The sequence below is a fragment of the Delphinus delphis genome, chromosome 11 (genome assembly GCF_949987515.2).
Source record: "Delphinus delphis chromosome 11, mDelDel1.2, whole genome shotgun sequence".
In the NCBI taxonomy this organism is placed as follows: domain Eukaryota; kingdom Metazoa; phylum Chordata; class Mammalia; order Artiodactyla; family Delphinidae; genus Delphinus; species Delphinus delphis.
The window spans coordinates 23,003,074-23,025,219 of NC_082693.1; the positions used below are offsets into that span (position 1 = coordinate 23,003,074).

At 37.5% G+C, this 22,146-nt stretch overlaps 1 protein-coding gene across 7 annotated transcripts in view; it reads left to right on the top strand.

The window, feature by feature from the left end:
• PPFIBP1 (PPFIA binding protein 1) overlaps positions 1 to 22,146 on the top strand; it is a 177,850-nt gene that overhangs the window by 131,622 nt on the left and 24,082 nt on the right. For 3 of the 7 annotated variants that reach the window (XM_060024499.1, XM_069541193.1, XM_060024498.1), the window contains 6 exons: positions 2,551 to 2,643; positions 4,422 to 4,536; positions 6,292 to 6,324; positions 7,768 to 7,829; positions 10,937 to 11,021; positions 14,464 to 14,618. In XM_060024499.1, coding sequence (XP_059880482.1) covers positions 2,551 to 2,643; positions 4,422 to 4,536; positions 6,292 to 6,324; positions 7,768 to 7,829; positions 10,937 to 11,021; positions 14,464 to 14,618 — 543 coding nt within the window. The remainder of the gene's footprint in view (positions 1 to 2,550; positions 2,644 to 4,421; positions 4,537 to 6,291; positions 6,325 to 7,767; positions 7,830 to 10,936; positions 11,022 to 14,463; positions 14,619 to 22,146) is intronic. The other 4 variants (XM_069541192.1, XM_069541194.1, XM_069541191.1 and 1 more) reach the window with 3 other exon arrangements.

Genomic DNA, 22,146 nt, shown 5'->3' on the forward strand with positions numbered 1-22,146 from the left:
GACTAAATTGAAGTAGCTGTTTTAGGATTTTTTTTTTTGTAAGACCCCAGAGCAATATCTACATCTCTTGAGTTTGTCTGCATTTTTTATAAATCCTTTTTTGGGGTTTAGTTGCTTTGCTCGTGCATTGTCTCAATCATATGGAAGGTGATCTTGTTATCAAACTTGTAGTAATCCCTGATAATTTTCTAATAAACATTCAACACTATTGTTAAAATGTAGCATGCACATACTCAGAGATTATGGGATATATGATAAACTTTGTTAAACATGAAAATAGTGTTCAAAATTAAAACTAAAAAATTAAAATTGAATATGCTCATTTTCTTAGAATGAGCATAGAATGCTCATTGTCTTAGAATTTTAGATTATTTGGAGATGAATTTCTAAGAAAACATTGGAGTGGGGGAAGAAGTATAGATACTTCCAAAAGACTGGGGGTAAGAGTCTTGAAACTTTGGAAGATTGAGGGCTTGCCTGTCCCAGGAACTGCTGATAGATGTTTGGCATCGTTCAATGGTGCCCCCTTGTGGTAAGAATACAGATATCAGAAATGAGTTTCTGTGGAGCCCTGAAGAGTTTTCTGAAAAGGAAAAGATAACAGGGATTTTCTTTTCAAAACAGTACTGAACTTCTGATAAGAAGTTAATTGGAAATAATTTGTATTACATTTTTCAAAGTTTCATGTTAAGGAGCTACTTCCAGATTTTCCAGCTTGACTTTTCATGGGAAGGTAGGGCTTCTTTCAGATTAGAAATTTATGTTCATATTTATGGTGTTGCTACAAAGCATGATTGGGTAGGTTTTTTTTAGTAGAAAAATGACCTCAATTTATAATTCTATTTTATTCATTTGTTTCTTCTTTACAAATTGCCACTGTTTCTAAAGGAAGTGGTAAAATACAACAATCCAATAGAATTCAAAGCTGTTTTTTTACCAATAAGAAAGTGGGAAAATATATGTAAGAAAGACCAGATTGATTAAGGAAGGCTACTAAGAATTCGTATTATGCAAAGATGGTTAATAAATGGGAGGTAAATAAATGGGAGAAACTGACCTTTTCCTTGAACTTGAATTCTGAACTTGTACATAAGGACTCACAACTAAAATGTTATTAAATGATGTCAGTTATTTACCTCATTCATAAAAGGAGAAAATAGATATCCTCTTATTGAAACATTGTATTAATAGTAATTATAATTAATATTAATAAGTAATTATATAATACTAGGTAGTACTTTTCCCCCTTTTACAAGAAACTACAATTTAAAAGCTTGTAGGTTTTCTGAGAAGTGTATTTCACAACAGCATCCTTTTTTCTAGCCCCTGTGAGATTGAATTCTTACACTTAGAAGTTTAGAATAATCCCTCAATAAAAAACTTTTATTTCTTATTGCATTGTTCTGTTTGTTTTTTACAGCATTCTTGTGTAATTCTTTTCTGTCTGTGAATCTGTGGCTCAGGAATAAATGTCTTGAAAAGAAAGGAACAAAAACACGTTAACCATTGGTGGGGTTTTCATGCCTTGTGGTTAAAAAAAAAAAGTCTTCACAGAGTATTTGAGCCCTTCTTTTGGATGAGTTGGTATTGTTTCACATTTTAATTTCCTTTTCCTATTCTCTGGGCTCTGGACAAAGATATGTCACTATTGCTCAGAATATTTAGACAAATTTTATTAGCAAATTAGTTTTGTTTGGTTTTTTTTTTGTGGTACACGGGCCTCTCACTGTTGTGGCCTCTCCCGTTGCGGAGCACAGGCTCCAGACGCGCAGGCTCAGCGGCCATGGCTCACGGGCCCAGCCGCTCCGCGGCATGTGGGATCTTCCCGGACCGGGGCACGAACCCGTGTCCCCTGCATCGGCAGGCGGACTCTCAACCACTGCGCCACCAGGGAAACCCACAAATTAGTTTTTTTTAAATAAAAGTAGAAAAGTTGTATGATTGTATTTGTATTATGAAAACATTAGGATTGCGTTCTTTTTCATTTTCCAAATATAAAATTATTATGATACTGAATATATTTGTAAATGATAAGGCCCTCATCTACCCTCAAGTTGTGAATCCTTGGTCTAAAGTGTTTAAATTTCATTTGATTCTCCAAGATTGGGCTGATGAACAATGTGTATTTTTGTAGAAAAATTAAGAAATTATTAAAGTATTTTTGTAAATATCCATATATCACTGAAAAGTCTCTAAAAGTAAGTGACTTTACTAAAGAAAATTTCTCTGGTTTATTTTAAAAGATAAGAGTTCATATAGTGATTTTTAGTCTAGAAATATTTGCACAATGATAGTAAGCGATCAGCTACATTTCTTAAAATTTTAGTCACCTTTCATTTTCATAATCAATCGCATCATTTTAGGGCAGAGGCAATGTTTTCAGTGGAAAGATGCTTTAATTCTCAAGGAGACACATTCATTTTCAGTTGTCTGATCTCATTCATCCAGCTTTAACTCAGGAGCTATTGACTGAAGATTTCTAAGCTGCTCTTTTGGTAGATAAGTGTGTTACTGGTTTCCTAATGTATTTCCTTGTCGCTTTTTGGACAGGGGCTAATGCAGGAGATCAATGATTTGAGGTTAAGAGTCACTGAAATGGACAATGAAAGACTTCAGAATGAAAAAAAGCTGAAATCTACCAAAGTAAGTTCTCACAATGGCAAAAATTTTTATATAAATGGCTCACTATCTACAATCAATAATATAAATAAAATACATTTTCTACTTAGTATATGATAGAGAAGGCATTTTACAAGGGAATGAACTTTTTCTCCAAGCTGGAGACCATCTTGAATTTAAACACTACTGTTCTGAATAAGAATCAGGGTTTAACTAATCTGATAGAACGTAACCTGTCATTTCTCTTAATTATCTAACCTCCTTTATAAACTGATACTGTTTTCTTGGTTACTTAGCTTGTCTTTTTCTATCTGTAGTTTTCTTTCCCTCCTGTCTCTCTACCAGTCTTTAATGGCCAAACTTTCTAGCATGAAAATCAAGGTGGGTCAGATGCAGTATGAAAAGCAGCGGATGGAGCAAAAGTGGGAGTCCCTGAAGGTGTAGTAGACCTTGGGTAATGGGGTCCATGGCCTGTTGCTTTCTGGCTTGTGTTGTTTTGCTGTGATGGTGTTTTTAGTGGTGTGTGCATTCATTTTGTGTGTGTGTCACCTGTTCTTTAAAAATATGTTTAAAGCTGATGAGAGGGACAATACAATCCCTAATATTGTTTTCAGAAACATATGAAATAGTGAAAAACAATAAGCAGGTAAAATAAAAGTATTCGTTTATAAATTAAATCTCACTGTCTTGGACTCTCTGAGATTCAAGCATAGTAAAATAATTGCAGCAATTCAGCTGTGAAAGAATTCTGGTATCAATAGTAGACACTGTTTTCTTCCTTCTTGGCGATAAATGTGTGCATCGGTTAACTCTGTCATGGCAGTGAGTAGAAGTTACTGCTTAGAAGCACAGTGAGAACAGGCAGCACTTCTTGCCAGTGCTACTGAAAATTCCTTGTATTTGGTGTCCATTCCTACCATAAACAAAAACTATAGGGCCAACTTCTTAGCTCCATTGGAGAGCTACATCTTCTCATAATACCAAACATAGTACGTATCTTTAGAGACTGAAACTATATTAAGAAAAATAAAGGTGTACTTATTAGCATTGCATGGCTTTATTTCCTGGGTTAAATACAGCCAGCAAAACTTAAATTTGTCAAAGCTAATTCCTTACCAAAATGAAACAGAAACAAACATTAGTAAATAGCACATTGGATTTGGGGTCTTAAATAGTTGTGTAGTTTAAAAAAAAAAAAGACTTAAAATCTGTTTTCTAAATCTCTTTTTTTCCATTGTTGTAGGAGATTCTATTCTTTTACCTTAGTGATGAGGATGAATTATTTAGTCCCGTGATTTGGCTAAAGTTGTTCATCGCGTGCTACCTTACCCACTAATTAAGCTCTGTCTTGTCCAGGGAACATGAGTGCCATCTTGAAATGCTGAATAAATGTCAAGCAAGTCTAGTATATTACTTTCCAATTTGCATTTTGTTTTGCTTGTATGACACTAAGCATCTAATGATTATCTTCCTGGATTAACTTGGTCAGATTTTTTACCTAACATAAGATTTAAACCTTAGGGCTGCCCTAGTCCTAATCACACTTTAAAAGATTTATTTTTAATTTGGTCACAAGGAAACTTGAAATAATTATACCATAATTATTATAAGTTGTACTTTTATTAATTGTCTTGCTTCCTGCTTATCATTGCCACTGTCTGATTTCTGAAGTTTGCGTCTAAATTCTTGTAGTTTTTTGTTTCATTCACAAAAACTAATTATTGACTTAAGAGTTAACAGACTCTCTGAATATTCCCTTTTAGTCATAATCTACTCTTTTTAAATGAATTCATCATTTGTAGGAGGAACTGGCATCTCTAAAAGAACAGCTGGAAGAGAAGGAATCTGAAGTAAAAAGACTACAAGAAAAATTGGTTTGCAAGATGAAAGGAGAAGGGATTGAAATTCTTGATCGAGGTAAGAATATGTATTTAACATTTGTTCTCTTGTTTTGTTAAAGTCGTCCAAGATCTATAAAAGAAACTGATGTTAGATGATGTGTACCATTAGCATCTAAGAGAGAGAGGAGTAGCAGAGGCCATCTGGGCCCAGGACTGCAGGGACTCCTCCAAGCCTCTTTACTGTGCTTGGGCATCTATTAACTTCCTCTTGAGCAGCTGGAGAAGGGCACCTCTTTTCTTTAGTGGGACTTTATTTTAGATTACACGGTAAATTCCCATCATGTCCAAATTGCAATACAAGGAAGTGTCAAAAAGAATTAAAAGGAACCAAAACTATGTCCCAAGATTATTCCCCTCTGAACTGAACTTGAGACAACATAAAGTAAGGCATTTAGGAACCTTGCCTGCCTTTTTGAGAGGAGAGAGGGAAGGCTGTGTATCTTTGGAAAGTTAATGAACATTTCTTACCATGCATTGAGCCCTCAACCTTCTAGAAAGCAAAATAGGTTAATTCCGTTTTGGGAAAACTGTATGAATTTATCCAAAAAATTGTTTTCATAAATTGAGGAGGTTTGTCCTGGACATCATATGGACTGTAATTTTTCATAATGTAGGTTATACCCGCTAGAAAATAACTTGAATGAAATGTGGGTTTTTAAAAAATTATATTTGGAAGTGTATATGCCTGTAACATCTGACAACACTCGGTCAAATTTAACCTTTCTTTGTTATAACAAATGGTATGGCAAAAGCAAGTTCTGACTCATTCAAAACAGAACAAATTCCAGTTAGTGTAGATTTGGTACATTTTTATCTATTGCTTTATCTGTTTTGTCTATTTTATCTATTATTGTCTGTACAATGAGGGGCTTGAATTAGATTACCTCCAAAGTCTTCTTGGCTCTAGAATACCCTGGCTTTATTTACCTGTAGGTATCACAATCCCCTCTCCATCAGAAAACTCAATTCATCCAACATTGAGGGAAATGGATTTTTCCCCTCTATTTTGGCATGTGTAGAATGTATGTTCTTCAAGGACACTCACAGACAGGTCATGCTTTCAAGATTCTAAGGAAAAAAATGGAATCATAGAGGCTATGTGGGCTAGAGGCTATGTTGGCTATGCTAGAGTAATGCTACCCAAAGTCGGATCTGAGGACTAGCAGTAGCAGTGGTCTGTGAACCACTTGTCAGCAGTACACAGCCAGGCACTAAGAGCAAGTGCTTAGAAACTTCGTGGAATCTGATGTTGCCATAACATCTACCTGCGTGATCAGTGGACTCATCTTGGTGAACAGGAGGCGATGGACCACTTCAGTGCTGCTGAACTTGAGCAGTGAGATGAATATGACATAAGCAATGTCCTAATCACATTCAGGAGGGTCACATATCAGACTGTAATGGAAATGTAAAAAACAACCAATGCAACATTAGCTGGTTTTTCATCACAGTTAGTGTAAGAAGCACTTGTACTCTGAAGGCCCAATTTTAATACAAGAAAATCAAGGTTCAGAAAGGTGAAGTAACAGAGGTAGTAACTCAGATTTACATCTTCTGATTAACTACATTAGATTCTCTTTCTAACCTCACAGAGGGCATGTTATATTGTAGTATCAGTCCTAAAGTCATAAAATAATGCTTAATATTCAGTCTTTATGAGGTTAGAGTCTCTTTATTTTAGGTAAAAGGAGACCAAGTAATAGTGCTTTTAAAATATTACTTATTGTTGTAATGTATGCTAACTTCCAATTCAATGGGTTTTCCTGCACAGATGAAAATTTTAAAAAGAAGCTCAAAGACAAAAGTAAGGTTTTTGGTGTATTTCCATCAGCCTTTACATTCACCAAAAGTACTACTTGGACTGTTCTTTGCATGTGTTTTTAAAACATTTCTCTCCCCAAAGATGTAAAATTGCTTCATCAATAAGCTCCCCATTTCTTCAGAGTATACAAAATAGAGGGCAAATAAACAAACAATAAAACAAGGAGTAAAAGACCGTTTTGCTTATTGCTCCTGGTTCAGCCCTTTTGCTCTGCAGGGTATAGCAGAGCACCCAGAATGGTGGAGGTGAGGAAACATTTTCTCCGTGGCCCAGGAGATACAGGGTCAGAGGAGAAAATAATGTTTATGCTCCTATGAAAACCTACTGTTTTTACGGTTTACCACAGGTGAAGATTATTTTGAACTTTGCTTTTGTTTTCCAATGTTTTGGAGCCCACTTTTTCACTGAGATCTATATTAAGGGCTTCTATAAACATATCCTCTTGTGTTACAAAAGAAATTGTACCCAGGCTGACTAACAGAGACTAGAGTTAATGCAGTGTAATCGATAAAGCCTTAGTGGACTTTCCTCCAGACATTAAGTTCTTAAGGGAATTTGCCATTAAAAAAAAAAGAAGAAAAGCAGTTCCTAAACAGTATACCTTAATTGAAAGTATTGTATCAGAGCTGAATGAGGCTCCACTGTTTTAAAATTTACCTTCAGTAGTATTTTTTTGTCCTCAAAAGCAGACAACCTTAGCTGAACATTTTCCTCTGTTTCAATTTTTTTAATTTGTGATTGCAGTTTGGGTTGACTTTCCATTTTTAAAATGTTTGTTTTTTTATTACTAAAGTAACATGCTTTTGTATTTGAATGTCACATTTTAAGGAGAATCACTTACTTTGGCCTTTTAAAATAGTATTGTTTAAAAACGTTTTAAAATAGTACTGGAAATGAAGTTTATAGATGAAGCAAAGTACTTGTTATCCTTCTGTATGGAACCTACAGCCAGCTGCTTAGCATGATACTCATGTAAATATCACGTTCCTTCAGGCTCTTACCATTTGTGTCTCCATCTTGGTTATAACCGAACATCATTTTCTCTGCTCTTGTCATATATACACCATTCATTGCTTTCACCTGCTTTATAAGTTTCTTCTTTGAAAGCCCTGTATTTTTATTGTTATAGCACTGAAATTTCATCTTCAGTGTTCTTATGAGGATTTTGTTCTTCCTTTGAGAGAGGGTAGTTGTTTTCTTTCTGGAATGATGACTATTAAGGTGAGTTAGAAAGTGTTCATTTTTCAGGTTTTCCCTAAAAGAGAATATGAATGGTAAATGTGCCTTTTAAAAAAAAAAAAGAAAGTGGAACAAATCATTAACATCTTTACCTTGCAACATTTCGATCTGAAGAGTCAGTAGCTTCTTGTTATTGTCACACAAGTTAACTAAACAGACTTCTGATTTGCTGTTGTGATATTTCAGATATTGAAGTACAAAAAATGAAAAAGGCTGTGGAGTCTTTGATGGCAGCAAATGAAGAAAAGGTAACTAGATGAAATTTAAGTGTTTATTTGGACGTGTAATAACATCATTTTGATCATTCCATGCATTCTCATCAGATATCCCAGTTTGAAAGAACATCGCCTAAACACAGCTGACGTTAAGAGGCAAGCATTCTCCCTTCCTGCCCAAGTGGGCCTGCTCTCGGGGGGCGGGTCATAGACGTACTTGTGCTGCACAGACAGGAATGGAGACCAGCAGCACTGGCTCCACTGAGAATCTACCCCTCCCAACCACCGCCCTGAATTTAGAAAATGTTCAGGTTATCAGATCAGCTCTTTATATTCAGGTGACAAATGAGACAAAGGATACAGGCCATAGTACATCCTTTCTGTGGTCCCTGGAAATTCTGGACTGCCCTATGAACTCTGAAGGAGGTAGCCATGGCAACTTTAGCTTCATGATCCTGTTGATTTTCTTCTCTAGGAACATGTTATTTCCTTCACACTCCTGGCCTCTTTCACATCTGGGATTATCTCTGCTCTCCTGATGGTGAGATACCAGGAAACAAGCACAGGCACCATGTAATCAAGGATGGCACTCGGCTTTGTTTTAGCTATGCTCACCTAATGCCAAGGTCTCCAAGAGGGCCTTTCCTCCAGCTGTTGCTTCTCCTTACTTCATCCTGCTAAGAGCAGGGATGCAGGGACCCTACTAAGGAAACACGCTTCTTCTTGGCTTCCCTGACCAGCCATATACCCAGCAGGCAGGTTCAGCTCCTGTCATCAGAACTGCTCTCCCCTCGTGTCCTTTAATGAATAGAACAAGGAGACATTTTCCCATGAAAAGAGTAATTTCAAGGAAATAAAAACCAAGCAAATGCCAAAGAACTTTATCTTGATCTTTTTCTCTCATCATAAACTTCTTTCTCTAATTCTTTCTTGCCTACTCTGTTTGTATATTTATTTATTGCCTTTCATTCTTTTTGTTCTTTGTTCAATGGAAATAAACTCTTTCTCCTACCCACCTACCCATATATAGGTTTCTTTTTGCTAGTCTTCCCCACATCAAATAAAAAGAAAAGTCATTAGCAAGCTGCCCACATAGATTTAATTTGAAAAAAAATCACTAAAATTCATTTGGTTTTAATTTCTCTCCCTCAAAAAGCAACAATAACAAATGAAACTCCCAATGTTGAATGAGGGCTTACTAGATGCTCAAACTTCTCTAGGAGCAGCGAGAGTGACATAACTTCTTGGTGGTTCCAAGAAGTCTTCAAAGAGGACATATTTGGGCAAATTCTGAGGGAGAGCAAAGAGTCATTCATCAGGAAAATGAAGGATTCTGGGCAAAGGATCCATGAGTGAAAACATGGCTCAAAACCAAGGCTTGAAACAACAGCCAGTGCGTGCTGGGAAAGTTCTGGAGCAGGAGATACAGGTCGAGGAGTTGGGTATATGAGAGAGTGCTGTGGCAAGGCTAATGATGTAATGATTTGGGTTCTCAGCTTTAGACCTTGGACAGTGAGATAATTAAATTGCCATGTTAGAAAGCTAACTCCAGTGGCAGAATGGAAGCAAGAATAAGGGAGGGAGAATGAAGACAGAAGAATTAAGAGGCTGTTAGAATAGGTGAGAAATGAAGACGGGCTGAAATAAGGCAATGGCAGTGAAGTGGTAAGGAAGGAAGGGATTTTAGAGAAATTCACAGGTCGACAAGATTTTTAAATCTTTGGATTTGGGAGTAAGTTTCTGGTTTGAGCAGTGGGGTGAATGATGGTGCCCATAAAAGAGTTAAGGGAATCCAAGCAGAGACCGAGATACTGGAGGCAAATAATGAGCTTCATTTTAGATGTACTCAATTTGATGTGTTCATGGGACATTACAAGGAGGTATCTCATAGAAAATTGGAAAATCAACCTAAATTTTAGGATTAATGTAGGATTATAGATTGGTGGGGAGTGAACCCCATCAATTTTAGGAGAAATGTAGAGTTGAAATATATAGATTGGTGGGGACAAAACTATAGTTCATGTGTCAGTTTGCTTTTGCTCCATGATAAATCACATTTATTATTTCTCATACTATTGTAGGTGGGCTAGATTGCTCTTCTAGTCTGGGCTGGCTTTGCTGATCTCTACCATTAGCTGGTGGCTAGAATGGGGATGGGTGGTTTAAGATGGTGTAACTCACATGTCTGGTGATTGACTGGTCTAGGTTGACCCCAGCTGGGTTGTCTCTTCTCCAAATGGTCTCTCATCCTCCAGTAGACTAGCCTATGCTTCTTCATGTAGTGGCCTCAGGGTTCCCTAGGGCAGCAAGAGAGGGCAAGCCCCAATGTGCAAATACTTTTCAAGCCTTTGCTCTGAACCACATTTGTTATATATCATTGGCTAAAGCAAGTCACATGGCCATGCCCCAAATCCATGTCGGGGAAGCTAGGGAGCCCATTTTTATAATTTACCACACTGAGGGTCTGGGAAGAGAGAAGAGGGTAAAGGACAACACGTTGAAGCTCTAACATTTTATATTCTGGGTTGGGAAGATAGTGGGGGTTATGGAAGTAGAATGTTTATCTGGTCAAGGAATTAACAAATCAAAACAGAAGAAAAGAAAGAGTGGAGAGAAAAGTGAAAGAAGGAAAGAGTGGGGGTCAATCAGGTGCCATCTAGAAGTCAAATTAGAAAAAGGATGAAAAGTGTCCATTGTTTTTAGTAAAGAGAAGGTCACTGATCAGTAATTGAAGCAGCTTTGGTGGAGTGTTTGGAGAAGGGAAAAGCCAGATGGTGATTAATGGCAGCTGGTAAAGGTAGCAGGTGTAGATCTTTCTTTCAAGCTCTGCCTTAGGAGAGTAAAGGAAGTTGATTTTTTTCTTGTTTTTTTTTTTTGTTTTGTTTTGTGTCTTATTACCTTGTTTTGTTTTTGTTTTTTAAAGATGGCAGCTGAAGGATAGGATCTCTAACTTTAGAGGTACTTTTTCTATGTCTCTGACGTATGTAGGCAAAATATTCTGAACATTACCAGTTTTACTAAAGTTTAGAAGCATTCTTTGAATAATGTAAATAATTCATGTCTACTTATTCTTTGTGTCACAATTACTTTTGTTGTTTTAAAATCATAATATTAAAGATGATAATTTATTTTACTAATAGGATCGGAAAATAGAAGATCTTCGACAGTGCCTGAACAGGTATAAGAAAATGCAAGATACAGTGGTACTGGCCCAAGGTAAAAAAGGTAGTGTAGCTCTAAAGACTTCTCTGCTTTACTTGATTTTTAAGTGGCTGTGAACTTTTTTACATTTGGCCTCAATTTCTTTCATGAAGTATATCCATTATTTCAAGTTAGGTTGCTCCTTTCATTCATTCAGTGATGTTATTAGGCATCTGTTCTCTGCCAGAAAGTGTGTCAGCTGATGAGTACACTGTTGATTGGTTGCCCAGAGAGAGCCTCTCCACGGAGTTGACTAGGTAACGTTGCAGAGAGAAAGAAGGACGGTACCTGCAAGAGCCTCGGGGAAAGAAGACCTTGGTGTGTTTATTAAGAAACAAAAGGAGACCAGTGTACCTAGAAGGTAGTGAGCAGGGGGGAGAGTGAGACAAGATGAGATAATAGAGGTGAGCACGGCCGGGTCATGCAAAGTGAGGAGTTCAGCTCTTATTCGAGCCCAGAGGGATCCACTGAATGGTCTGAACAAGTCAACCGCATGATCTTTGTGACAAATGGACCATCGTGGACTGTGGACCACTGGGACTATTCCAGCAGTGTTGGAAGGAAGGGAAGCCAATCAAGAGGCCCTTGCAGTATTGCAGTGGGAAGATCTGATGGTGCTGATTGGAAACGTATTTTGGTGTTAGAATCAACTCAGTAGTGTGATGAATTAGATGAGGAGAGTGAAGAAGAAGAAGGCATCAGGAAAGATCAACATTTATGACTAAAGCAACTAGCAGATGATGGTTCCATTTACCAAGAGGGGGAAGCCTAGAGAAGGAACATGGAAGTGGTTGAGGAGGATTGTGTTCAGCTTTGAATGTGTTTTTAAAAAATCTGGGGCTTCCCTGGTGGCGCAGTGTTGAGCGTCCGCCTGCCGATGCAGGGGACACGGGTTCGTGCCCCGGTCTGGGAAGATCCCACATGCCGCGGAGCGGCTGGGCCCGTGAGCCATGGCCGCTGAGCCTGCGCGTCCAGAGCCTGTGCTCCACAACGGTAGAGGCCGCAACAGTGAGAGGCCCGCGTACTGCAAAAAAAAAAAAAAAAAAAAAAAAAAGTAAAACATCTAGGTAAAGATAGTATGCATTTTGTTGTATTTATTATTATTTTATCTGCTGATGGGCCAGTTGGCTATCCACAAATGTGGCAAAGATTTGGGGGTCATTCAAAACACACAAAAATGTGAAGAACTTTGAAAGTTCTCTTGTTCATTAGCACTGCCTAGTTGGGGTTATTTGCTTTGAAAGTAAGTGCTGGCTACCAAATGTAAAATGGATAGCTAGTGGGAAGCAGCTGCATAGCACAGGGAGATCAGCTTGGTGCTTTGTGACCACCTAGAGGAGTGGGATAGGGAGGGTGGGAGGGAGGGAGGTAAAAAGTCAGTCAAAATTGCACTGGCATGATCATTGCTGGCATTTTCACGTAATTCTTTCTGGCCTTTTTTTTCTATGCATATAAGTATATAATTAAAAAAGATAGTTTTTAACCGTGACAGCAGGATAGATGTTTATAAACCATTGAAAATTATGTCCTGTTCTATTGAAGAGTCCCCTAGAGGGAAGAGATATGGGGATATATGTATATGTATAACTGATTCACTTTGTTATAAAGCAGAAACTAACACACCATTGTAAAGCAATTATACTCCAATAAAGATGTTTAAAAAAAAAGAAATTACCTAGAATTACACATATCAGTAGCTATTAAAAAAAAAAAGTAAGTGCTGGAAATAAGTCTTTTGGTAGGTACTCATGGGACACTCGGATTTTGAAATTTTAATCTTGATGGGTTCACAAAGAAAGAAAATGCTGCTTTAGACCAGGATCTTTTTTTTTTTTTTTTTTTTTTGCGGTACGCGGGCCTCTCACTGTTGTGGCCTCTCCCGTTGCAGAGCACAGGCTCCGGACGCACAGGTCCAGCGGCCATGGCTCACAGGCCCAGCCGCTCCGCGGCATGTGGGATCTTCCCGGACCGGGGCACGAACCCGTGTCCCCTGCATCGGCAGGCGGACTCTTAACCACTGCACCACCAGGGAAGCCCTAGACCAGGATCTTTGAAAAAAATGGATCTTCATCTTTTTGTCCAGAAGGCCTATTATTAAGACTTTATAAATATCTGAATGAGCAAATGAACCTCTAATTATCAGTGTAGACTTATGACAATTCTTACCACTCACCATTTTCTAAACCTTCACAGGAGTCTCTCTTCTAAAGAATATTGCAAATTCTCAAGTAATTAATTTTTACATAGTCATAGCATTTAAAACATTGTTTGATTTTATAGAATCTCAACACTATAATTCTAATATTTAAAAATCAAGGAAGAGCAGATTGATTTCTGTAATTAGACTACATTGTAAGACACTTGGAAAACAGATAAAAAGGGTAAAAAGTCACTCAAAATTGCACTGGCATGATCATTGCTGGCATTTTCACGTAATTCTTTCTGGCCTTTTTTTTCTATGCATATAAGCATATAATTAAAAAAGATAGTTTTTAACCGTGTACAGCAGGATAGATGTTTATAAACCATTGAAAATTATGTCCTGTTCTATTGAAGAGTTATGTAAACAGTGATTTCTCACTAGGATTTATATTTATTTAGACAATCCTCAGGGAATTTTAAGAATACCTGAATTCTAATAAAATTAGAGTAAAAATCTAATAAAAACCTAAATTAAGAAGCTATGTCTAGTTAGTATCTTTAAACAAGTATATGATTTGCCATTTTGTATTATTCAGAGAATAGTTGGAAGGACCATTCTGTTTGTAAAGAAAGAATATCTGGCACTGTTGTTCAGCACTTAATCCTTTTCATTTCTAGAGATGTAAAAAAATTCTCAAAGTTGCTGGTTTGCTGGTTATGTGGTTCCTTCTCTCCATTAGGCCATTCTTTCTACTTTAAAATGAAATGAATGGCAAAAAAGGATCCTCTTAAGAGTCAAAGGGTCATCTATTTTCTCTTCTTTTCCTTTTTTCCTTTCTATGTTTTTTCAAGACCACAGTAGCGATGAAAATGGAGTTGTCTAAATGGTGACTTCGTTGCTGTTCAGAATCAGTTTTGTTGTACCACTGGTATTCCTCAGCTGGGTTATTTCTGAACTGAAATTTATAAAGCCCCAAATGTTGACACAGAATTACAGTAAGGTTGTTGGACTAAGTTAACTTTTAACATCAATGCTGTGAGTCTATGATTGTATCTATTAAACCACTAGTAATTAATACCTCTACTAATACCACTACTGGATACTCATGTGGCCCAAGAGTCCCTGGGCCTTAGGTGCTCACAGTTTAAGATGCCGTTTCCTAGGTCCCACGTTGTTGTTCTTCAAGCGATGCCAGGAGTTGACTCTTTGATTTTTAGGGATCAGAAAAATTTTTATATTCAAGATAATTGGGATTCTTATCTTCCTCCAAAAGTAAAACATGAAAAGCTGCTGGTGTCCACTTTCCGCTTTGTCGTTGCTTAGGCCAAGATGGTGACTTTGAAGACCTGCTCCCGTCCAGTTCCTTCTCCACTTTGCTGGACGCACAGGGCTTTAGCGATCTGGAGAAAAACCTGTCATCTACGCCAGTAATGGGATCTCCCAGTCACGACCCATTTAACACAAGTGCTCCAGAAGAGGTATTTATAGACTCAATAGTTTCTTCATGTTAAAGAGACTCTGTCATTGAAAGTGCCATTGATAACATCAAAGACATGGTTCTTTTCTCAGGTGGATTACTGACTTGCTTTATCCCCGCAATTATTGTGACCTCCGGCTCTTTATTTGAAATGTGTGTTTTTTCCCTCTCTTTATTAATAAGTAAACACTTGGGCAATGTCAAAACCACTTATGTAATTCAGGAAAGACATATGAATCCCTTGGAGATGGATGTCATCTTCAGTACTAGGTTATAATCTACTTCCTAAAGAATAAGTAGGGAATAAGTAAAGTGAGGGTAAAGTGAGATTATGTAAATTTATTTTAGTCACGTGTGACAGTAACTGTGAAAGATGATGGACTTCAGTTAACATGCTGGGGATTGTGGAGCCATGTATTGCATGGGGGTACCCAAACCTGAGGTCAGCAGGTGAACTGATCTACAAGCGTAGTTATGGCAAAACAATAAGAAGCAAATTGCCGGGCTTCCCTGGTGGCACAGTGGTTGAGAGTCCGCCTGCCGATGCAGGGGACACGGGTTCGTGCCCCGCTCTGGGAAGATCCCACATGCGGCAGAGCGGCTGGGCCTGTGAGCCATGGCCGCTGAGCCTGCATGTCTGGAGCCTGTGCTCCGCAACGGGAGAGGCCACAACAGTGAGCGGCCCATGTACAGAAAAAAAAAAAAAAGAAGCAAATTGCCCTGACAGATAACACATTGATTAATTGATTTCTTGGTAAATAAGGTGTCATCTGCATGGAGGATCTGATTTACGGGATCTGTAGTGTTGAAAAATGCTTCAAAGAAGCAAACGCCTTCCTATGGCCCTTCAAATTATCTTCGTGAGGTGGAGTGAAGAAAAAGACCACCCACTTTTTAGAAGGTAGAGATGTTGGCAATAGGGTAGACCAGATCAACACGTCTATTAGAAGGATGAACTAAGATGTCTACCATGATTATTTTTGTAATCTGGTCAGTTAATAAAAAGTGACAGCTTTCAGTTTTTTTTAAAAAAGATCATGGAAGAAAATTTTGGGTTCGAGCCCTGGTCCGGGAAGATCCCACATGCTGCGGAGCAACTAAGCCCGTGTGCCACAACTACTGAGCCTAATCACTCTATTAGATAAAAGCATATCTGCAAATATCTTCACAAAAAGCCCTTTACTGCCTTAGGTTCCCTGTAAGGCCACTATAAGATATCCCTTTGTTTTTAGAGTTTTTGATCTTTTTGAAAGGTTCAATGAGACAGCACCACCTTGAATTTTCCTGTCTTCACAAAGCTACACCTGTGGTTTCATCTTAAGACTGTTTTCCTGACAGCACCTGTGCTTCATCTTTGCCCTCAAACCATTTCTTAATTTTAATATGTAATGTTCCATCTAGGGAGACTAGGAATGAGAAACAGTTTAATTTTTCAAGTAAATAGTCTTGGCTCCTTTATATTTAACAGTTGCTTCTTTGGTCACCTCTCTTCTAACATTTTATTGTAAGTAGCGAGAAGAAATCAAATGGCATCTTTACTTTTTATATCTGTTGCTCATAATTACGTAATGAGAATATGAAATTTGAATTGAATGAAAGTGAATTCAAGGAGAAAAGAGCATTTCTTTTTTAAATGTAAGAGAGAGCTAAAATATGCCGTTACAAGGAGTTGGTGGGAAGAGGAATTGGATGAAGATAGTCAAAAAGTATGAACTTCTGGCTATAACTAAGTACTGAGGATGTAAAGTACAGCATGGTGACTACAGTTAACATTGCTATATTGTATATTTGAAAGCTGCTGCTAAGAGAGTAGATCCTAAAAGTTCTCATCAAAAGGAAAAATGTTTTTTTTTCTGGTATCTATAGGAGGTGATAGATGTTAGTTTAACTAAACTCAACTGTGATAATCATATCACAGTGTAGGTATGTCAAGTCATTATCCTGTACACCTAAAACTTGTACAGTGGCTATATGTCAATTATATCTCAAAGAAATGGAAAGGAAAAAAACCCAAGGAATCAGTTAAGGAATAAGAGCTATTTTAGAGGGAAAAATCCCCTAATTTTTTTTTTAACATCTTTATTGGAGTATAATTGCTTTACAATGGTGTGTTAGTTTCCGCTGTATAACAAAGTGAATCAGCCATACACATACATATATCCCCATATCTCCTCCCTCTTGCCTCTCCCTCCCACCCTGCCTATCCCACTCCTATAGGTGGACACAAAGCACCGAGCTGATCTCCCTGTGCTATGCGGCTGCTTCCCACTAGCTATCTGTTTTACATTTGGTAGTGTATATATGTCCATGCCACTCTCTCACTTTGTCCCAGCTTACCCTTTTCACGCCCTGTGTCCTCAAGTCCATTCTCTACGTCTGTGTCTTTATTCCTGTCCTGCAGCTAAGTTTTTCAGAAACTTTTTTTTTTAAGGTTCCATATATATGTGTTAGCAGACGGTATTTGTTTTTCTCTGACTTACTTCACTCTGTATGACAGACTCTAGGTCCATCCACCTCACTACAAATAACTCAATTTCATTTCTTTTTATGGCTGAGTAATATTCCACTGCATATATGTGACACATCTTCTTTATCCATTCATCTGTCGATGGACGCTTAGGTTGCTTCCATGTGCTGGCTATTGTAAATAGGGCTAGTGAACATTGTGGTACATGACTCTTTTTGAATTGTGATTTTCTCAGGGTATATGCCCAGTAGTGGGATTGCTGGGTCATATGGTAGTTCTATTTTTAGTTTTTTGAGGAACCTCTATACTGCTCTCCATAGTGGCTGTATCAATTTACATTCCCACCAACAGTGCAAGAGGGTTCCCTTTTCTCCACACCCTCTCCAGCATTTATTGTTTGTAGATTTTTTGATGATAGCCATTCTGACCGGTGTGAGGTGATACCTCATCGTACTTCTGATTTGCATTTCTCTAATGATTAGTGATGTTGAGCATCATTTCATGTGTTTGTTGGCAGTCTGTATATCTTCTTTGGAGAAATGTCTCTTTAGGTCTTCTGCCCATTTTTGGATTGGGTTGTTTGTTTTTTGATATTGAGCTGCATGAGCTGCTTATATATTTTGGAGATTAATCCTTTGTCAGTTGCTTCATTTGCAACTATTTTCTCCCATTCTGAGGGTTGCCTTTTTGTCTTGTTTATGGTTTCTTTTGCGGTGCAAAAGCTTTTAAGCTTCATTAGGTCCCATTTGTTTATTTTTGTTTTTATTTCCATTTTTTTAGGAGGTGGGTCAGAAAGGATCTTGCTGTGATTTGTGTCATAGAGTGTTCTGCCTATGTTTTCCTCTAAGAGTTCTATAGTGTCTGGCCTTACACTTAGGTCTTTAATCCATTTTGAGTTAATTTTTGTGTATGGTGTTAGGGAGTGTTCTAATTTCATTCTTTTACATATAGCTGCCCAGTTTTCCCAGCACCACTTATTGAAGAGGCTGTCTTTTCTCCATTGTATATTCTTGCCCCATTTATCAAAAATAAGGTGACCATATGTGCATGGGTTTATCACTGGGCTTTCTATCCTGTTGCATTGATCTATATTTCTGTTTTTGTGCCAGTACCATACTGTCTTGATTACTGTGGCGTTGTAGTATAGTCTGAAGTCATGGAGCCTGATTCCTCCAGCTCCGTTTTTTTCCCTCAAGACTGCTTTGGCTATTCAGGGTCTTTACTGTCTCCATACAAATTATAAGATGATTTGTTCTAGTTCCGTAAAAAATGCCATTGGTAATTTGATAGGGAATGCATTGAATCTGTAGATTGCTTTGGGTAGTATAGTCATTTTCACAGCATTGATTCTTCCAATCCAAGAACATGATATATCTCTCCATCTGTTTGTATCATCTTTAATTTCTTTCATCAGTGTCTTATGGTTTTCTGCATACAGGTCTTTTGTCTCCTTTGGTAGGTTTATTCCTAGGTATTTTATTCTTTTTGTTGCAGTGGTAAATGGGAGTGTTTCCTTAACTTTTGTTTCAGATTTTGCATCATTAGTGTATAGGAATGCAAGAGATTTCTGTGCATTAATTTTGTATGCTGCTACTTTACCAAATTCATTGATTAGCTCTAGTAGTTTTCTGGCGGTATCTTTAGGATTCTCTATGTATAGTATCGTGTCATTTGCAAACAGTGACAGTTTTACTTCTCCTTTTCCAGTTTGGATTCCTTTTGTTTCTTTTTCTTCCCTGATTGCTGTGACTAAAACTTCCAAAGCTATGTTGAATAATATTGGTGAGAGTGGACAACCTTGTCTTGTTCCTGATCTTTATAGAAATGGTTTCAGTTTTTCACCATTGAGTATGATGTTAGCCGTGGGTTTGTCATATATGGCCTTTATTATGTTGAGGTAAGTTCCCTCTATGCCTACTTTCTGGAGGGTTTTTATCAAGAGTATGTGTTGAATTTTGTCGAAAGCTTTTTCTGCATCTATTGAGATGATCATATGGTTTTTTCCTTCAGTGTGTTAATATGGTTTATCATATTGATTGATTTGCATATATTGAAGAATCCTTGCATTCTGGGGTAAACCCCACTTGATCATGGTATATGATCCTTTTAATGTGCTGTTGGATTCTGTTTGCTAGTATTTTGTTGAGGATTTTGGCATCTGTGTTCATCAGTGATATTGGCCTGGAGTTTTCTTTTTTTGTGGCATCTTTGTCTGGTTTTGGTATCAGGGTGATGGTGGCCTCGTGGAATGAGTTTGGGAGTGTTCCTCCCTCTGCTATATTTTGGAAGAGTTTGAGAAGGATAGCTGTTAGCTCTTCTCTAAATGTTTGATAGAATTTGCCTGTGAAACCATCTGGTGCTGGGGTTTTGTTTGTTGGAAGATTTTTAATCACAGTTTCAATTTCAGTGCTTGTGATTGGTCTGTTTAAATTTTCTATTTCTTCCTGGTTCAGTCTCAGAAAGTTGTGCTTTTCTAAGAATTTGTCCATTTCTTCCAGGCCATCCATTTTATTGGCATATAGTTGCTTGTAGTAATCTCTCATGATCCTTTGTATTTCTGCAATATCAGTTGTTACTTCTCCTTTTTCGTTCTGAATTCTATTGATTTGAGTCTTCTCCCTTTTTTTCTTGATGAGTCTGGCTAATGGTTTATCAATTTTGTTTATCTTCTCAAAGAACCAGCTTTTAGTTTTATTGATCTTTGCTATCATTTCCTTCGTTTCTTTTCATTTATTTCTGATCTGATCTTTATGATTTCTTTCCTTCTGCTAACTTTGGGATTTTTTTGGTTCTTTCTCTAATTGCTTTAAGTGTAAGGTTAGGTGTTTTATTTGAGTTGTTTCTTGTTTCTTGAGATAGGATTGTTTTGCTATAAACTTCCCTCTTAGAACTGCTTTTGCTGCATCCCACAGGTTTTGGGTTGTCATGTTTTTATTGTCATTTGTTTCTAGATATTTTTTGATTTCCTCTTTGATTTTTTCAGTGATTATTTAGTAGTGTATTGTTTAGCCTCCATGTATTTGTATTTTTTACAGATTCTTTCCTGTAATTGATATCTAGTCTCATAGCATTGTGGTTGGAAAAGATACTTGATATGATTTCAATTTTCTTAAATTTACCAAGCCTTGATTTGTGATCCAAGATATGATCTAGCCTTGAGAATGTTCCATGAGCACTTGAGAAGAAAGTGTAATCTGCTGGTTTTGGATGGATTATCGTATAAATATCAATTAAATCCATCTTGTTTAATGTATCAGTTAAAGCTTGTATTTCCTTATTTATTTTCTGTCTGGATGATCTGTCCATTGGTGAAAGTGGGGTGTTAAAGTCCCCTACTATGAATGTGTTACTGTCGATTTCCCCTTTTATGGCTGTTAGCATTTGCCTTATGTATTGAGGTGCTTCCTATGTTGGGTGCATAAATATTTACAATTGTTATCTCTTCTTCTTGGATTGATCCCTTGATCATTATGTAGTGTCCTTCTTTGTCTCTTGTAATAGTCTTTATTTTAATGTCTATTTTGTCTGATATGAGAATTGGTACTCCAGCTTTCTTTTGATTTCCATTTGCATGGCATATCTGTTTTCCATCCCCTCACTTTCAGTCTGTATGTGTCCCTAGGTCTGAAGTGGGTCTCTTGTAGATAGCATATGTACAGGTCTTGTTTTTGTATCCATTCAGCCAGTTTATGTCTTTTGGTTGGAGCATTTAATCCATTTACATTTAAGGTAGTTATCGATATATATGTTCCTATTAGCATTTCCTTAATTGTTTTGGGTTTGTTATTGTAAGGCTTTTCCTTCTCTTGTGTGTCCTGCCTAGAGAAGTTCCTTTAGCATTTGTTGTAGAGCTGGTTTGGTGGTGCTGAATCATGTTAGCTTTTGCTTATCTGTAAAGGTTTTGATTTCTCCGTCGAATCTGAATGAGGTCCTTGCTGGGTACAGTAATCTTAGTTGTAGGTTTTTCCCTTTCATCACTTTAAATATGTCCTGCCACTCCCTTCTGGCTTGCAGAGTTTCTGCTGAAAGGTCAGCTGTTAACCTTATGGGGATTCCCTTGTGTGTTAATTGTTGCTTTTCCCTTGCTGCTTTTAGTATTTTTTCTTTATATTTAATTTTTGATAGTTTGATTAATATGTGTCTTGGCGTTTTTCTCCTTGGATTTATCCTGTATGGTACTCTGCGCTTTCTGTACTTGATTGACTATTTCTTTACTCATATTAGGGACGTTTTCAACTATAATCTCTTCAGATATTTTCTCAGTCCCTTTTTTTTCTCTTCTTCTTCTGGGACCCCTATATTTCAAATGTTGGTGCATTTAATGTTATCCCAGAGGTCTCTGAGATTGTCCTCAATTCTTTTCTTTCTTTTTTCTTTATTCTGCTCTGTGGTAGTTATTTCCACTATTTTATCTTCCAGGTCACTTATCCATTCTTCTGCCTCAGTTATTCTGCTATTGATTCCTTTTAAAGAATTTTTAATTTCATTTATTGTGTTGTTCATCATTGTTTCTTTGCTCTTTAGTTACTTCTAGTTCTTACTATTAACTTTCTTTGCTCTTTATCTTCTAGGCCCTTGTTAAACGTTTCTTGTATTTTCTCCATTCTATTTCCAAGATTTTGGATCATCTTTACTATCATTATTCTGAATTCTTTTTCAGGTAGACTGCCTATTTCCTCTTCATTTGTTTGGTCTGGTGAGTTTTTACCTTGCTCCTTCATCTGCTGTGTATTTCTCTGTCTTCTCATTTTGCTTAACTTACTGTGTTTGGGGTCTCCGTTTCACAGGCTGCATGTTCGTAGTTCCCATTGTTTTTGATGTCTGCTCCCAGTGGGTAAGGTTGATTCAGTGGGTTGTGTAGGCTTCCTGGTGGAGGGGACTGGTGCCTGTGTTCTGGTGGATGAGGCTGGATCTTTTCTTTCTGGTGGGCAGGCCCACGTCTGATGGTGTGTTTTGGGGTGACTGTGAACTTATTATGATTTTAGGCAGCCTCTCTGCTAATGGGTGGGGTTGTGTTCCTGTCTTGCTAGTTGTTTGGCATGGGGTGTCCAGCACTGTTGCT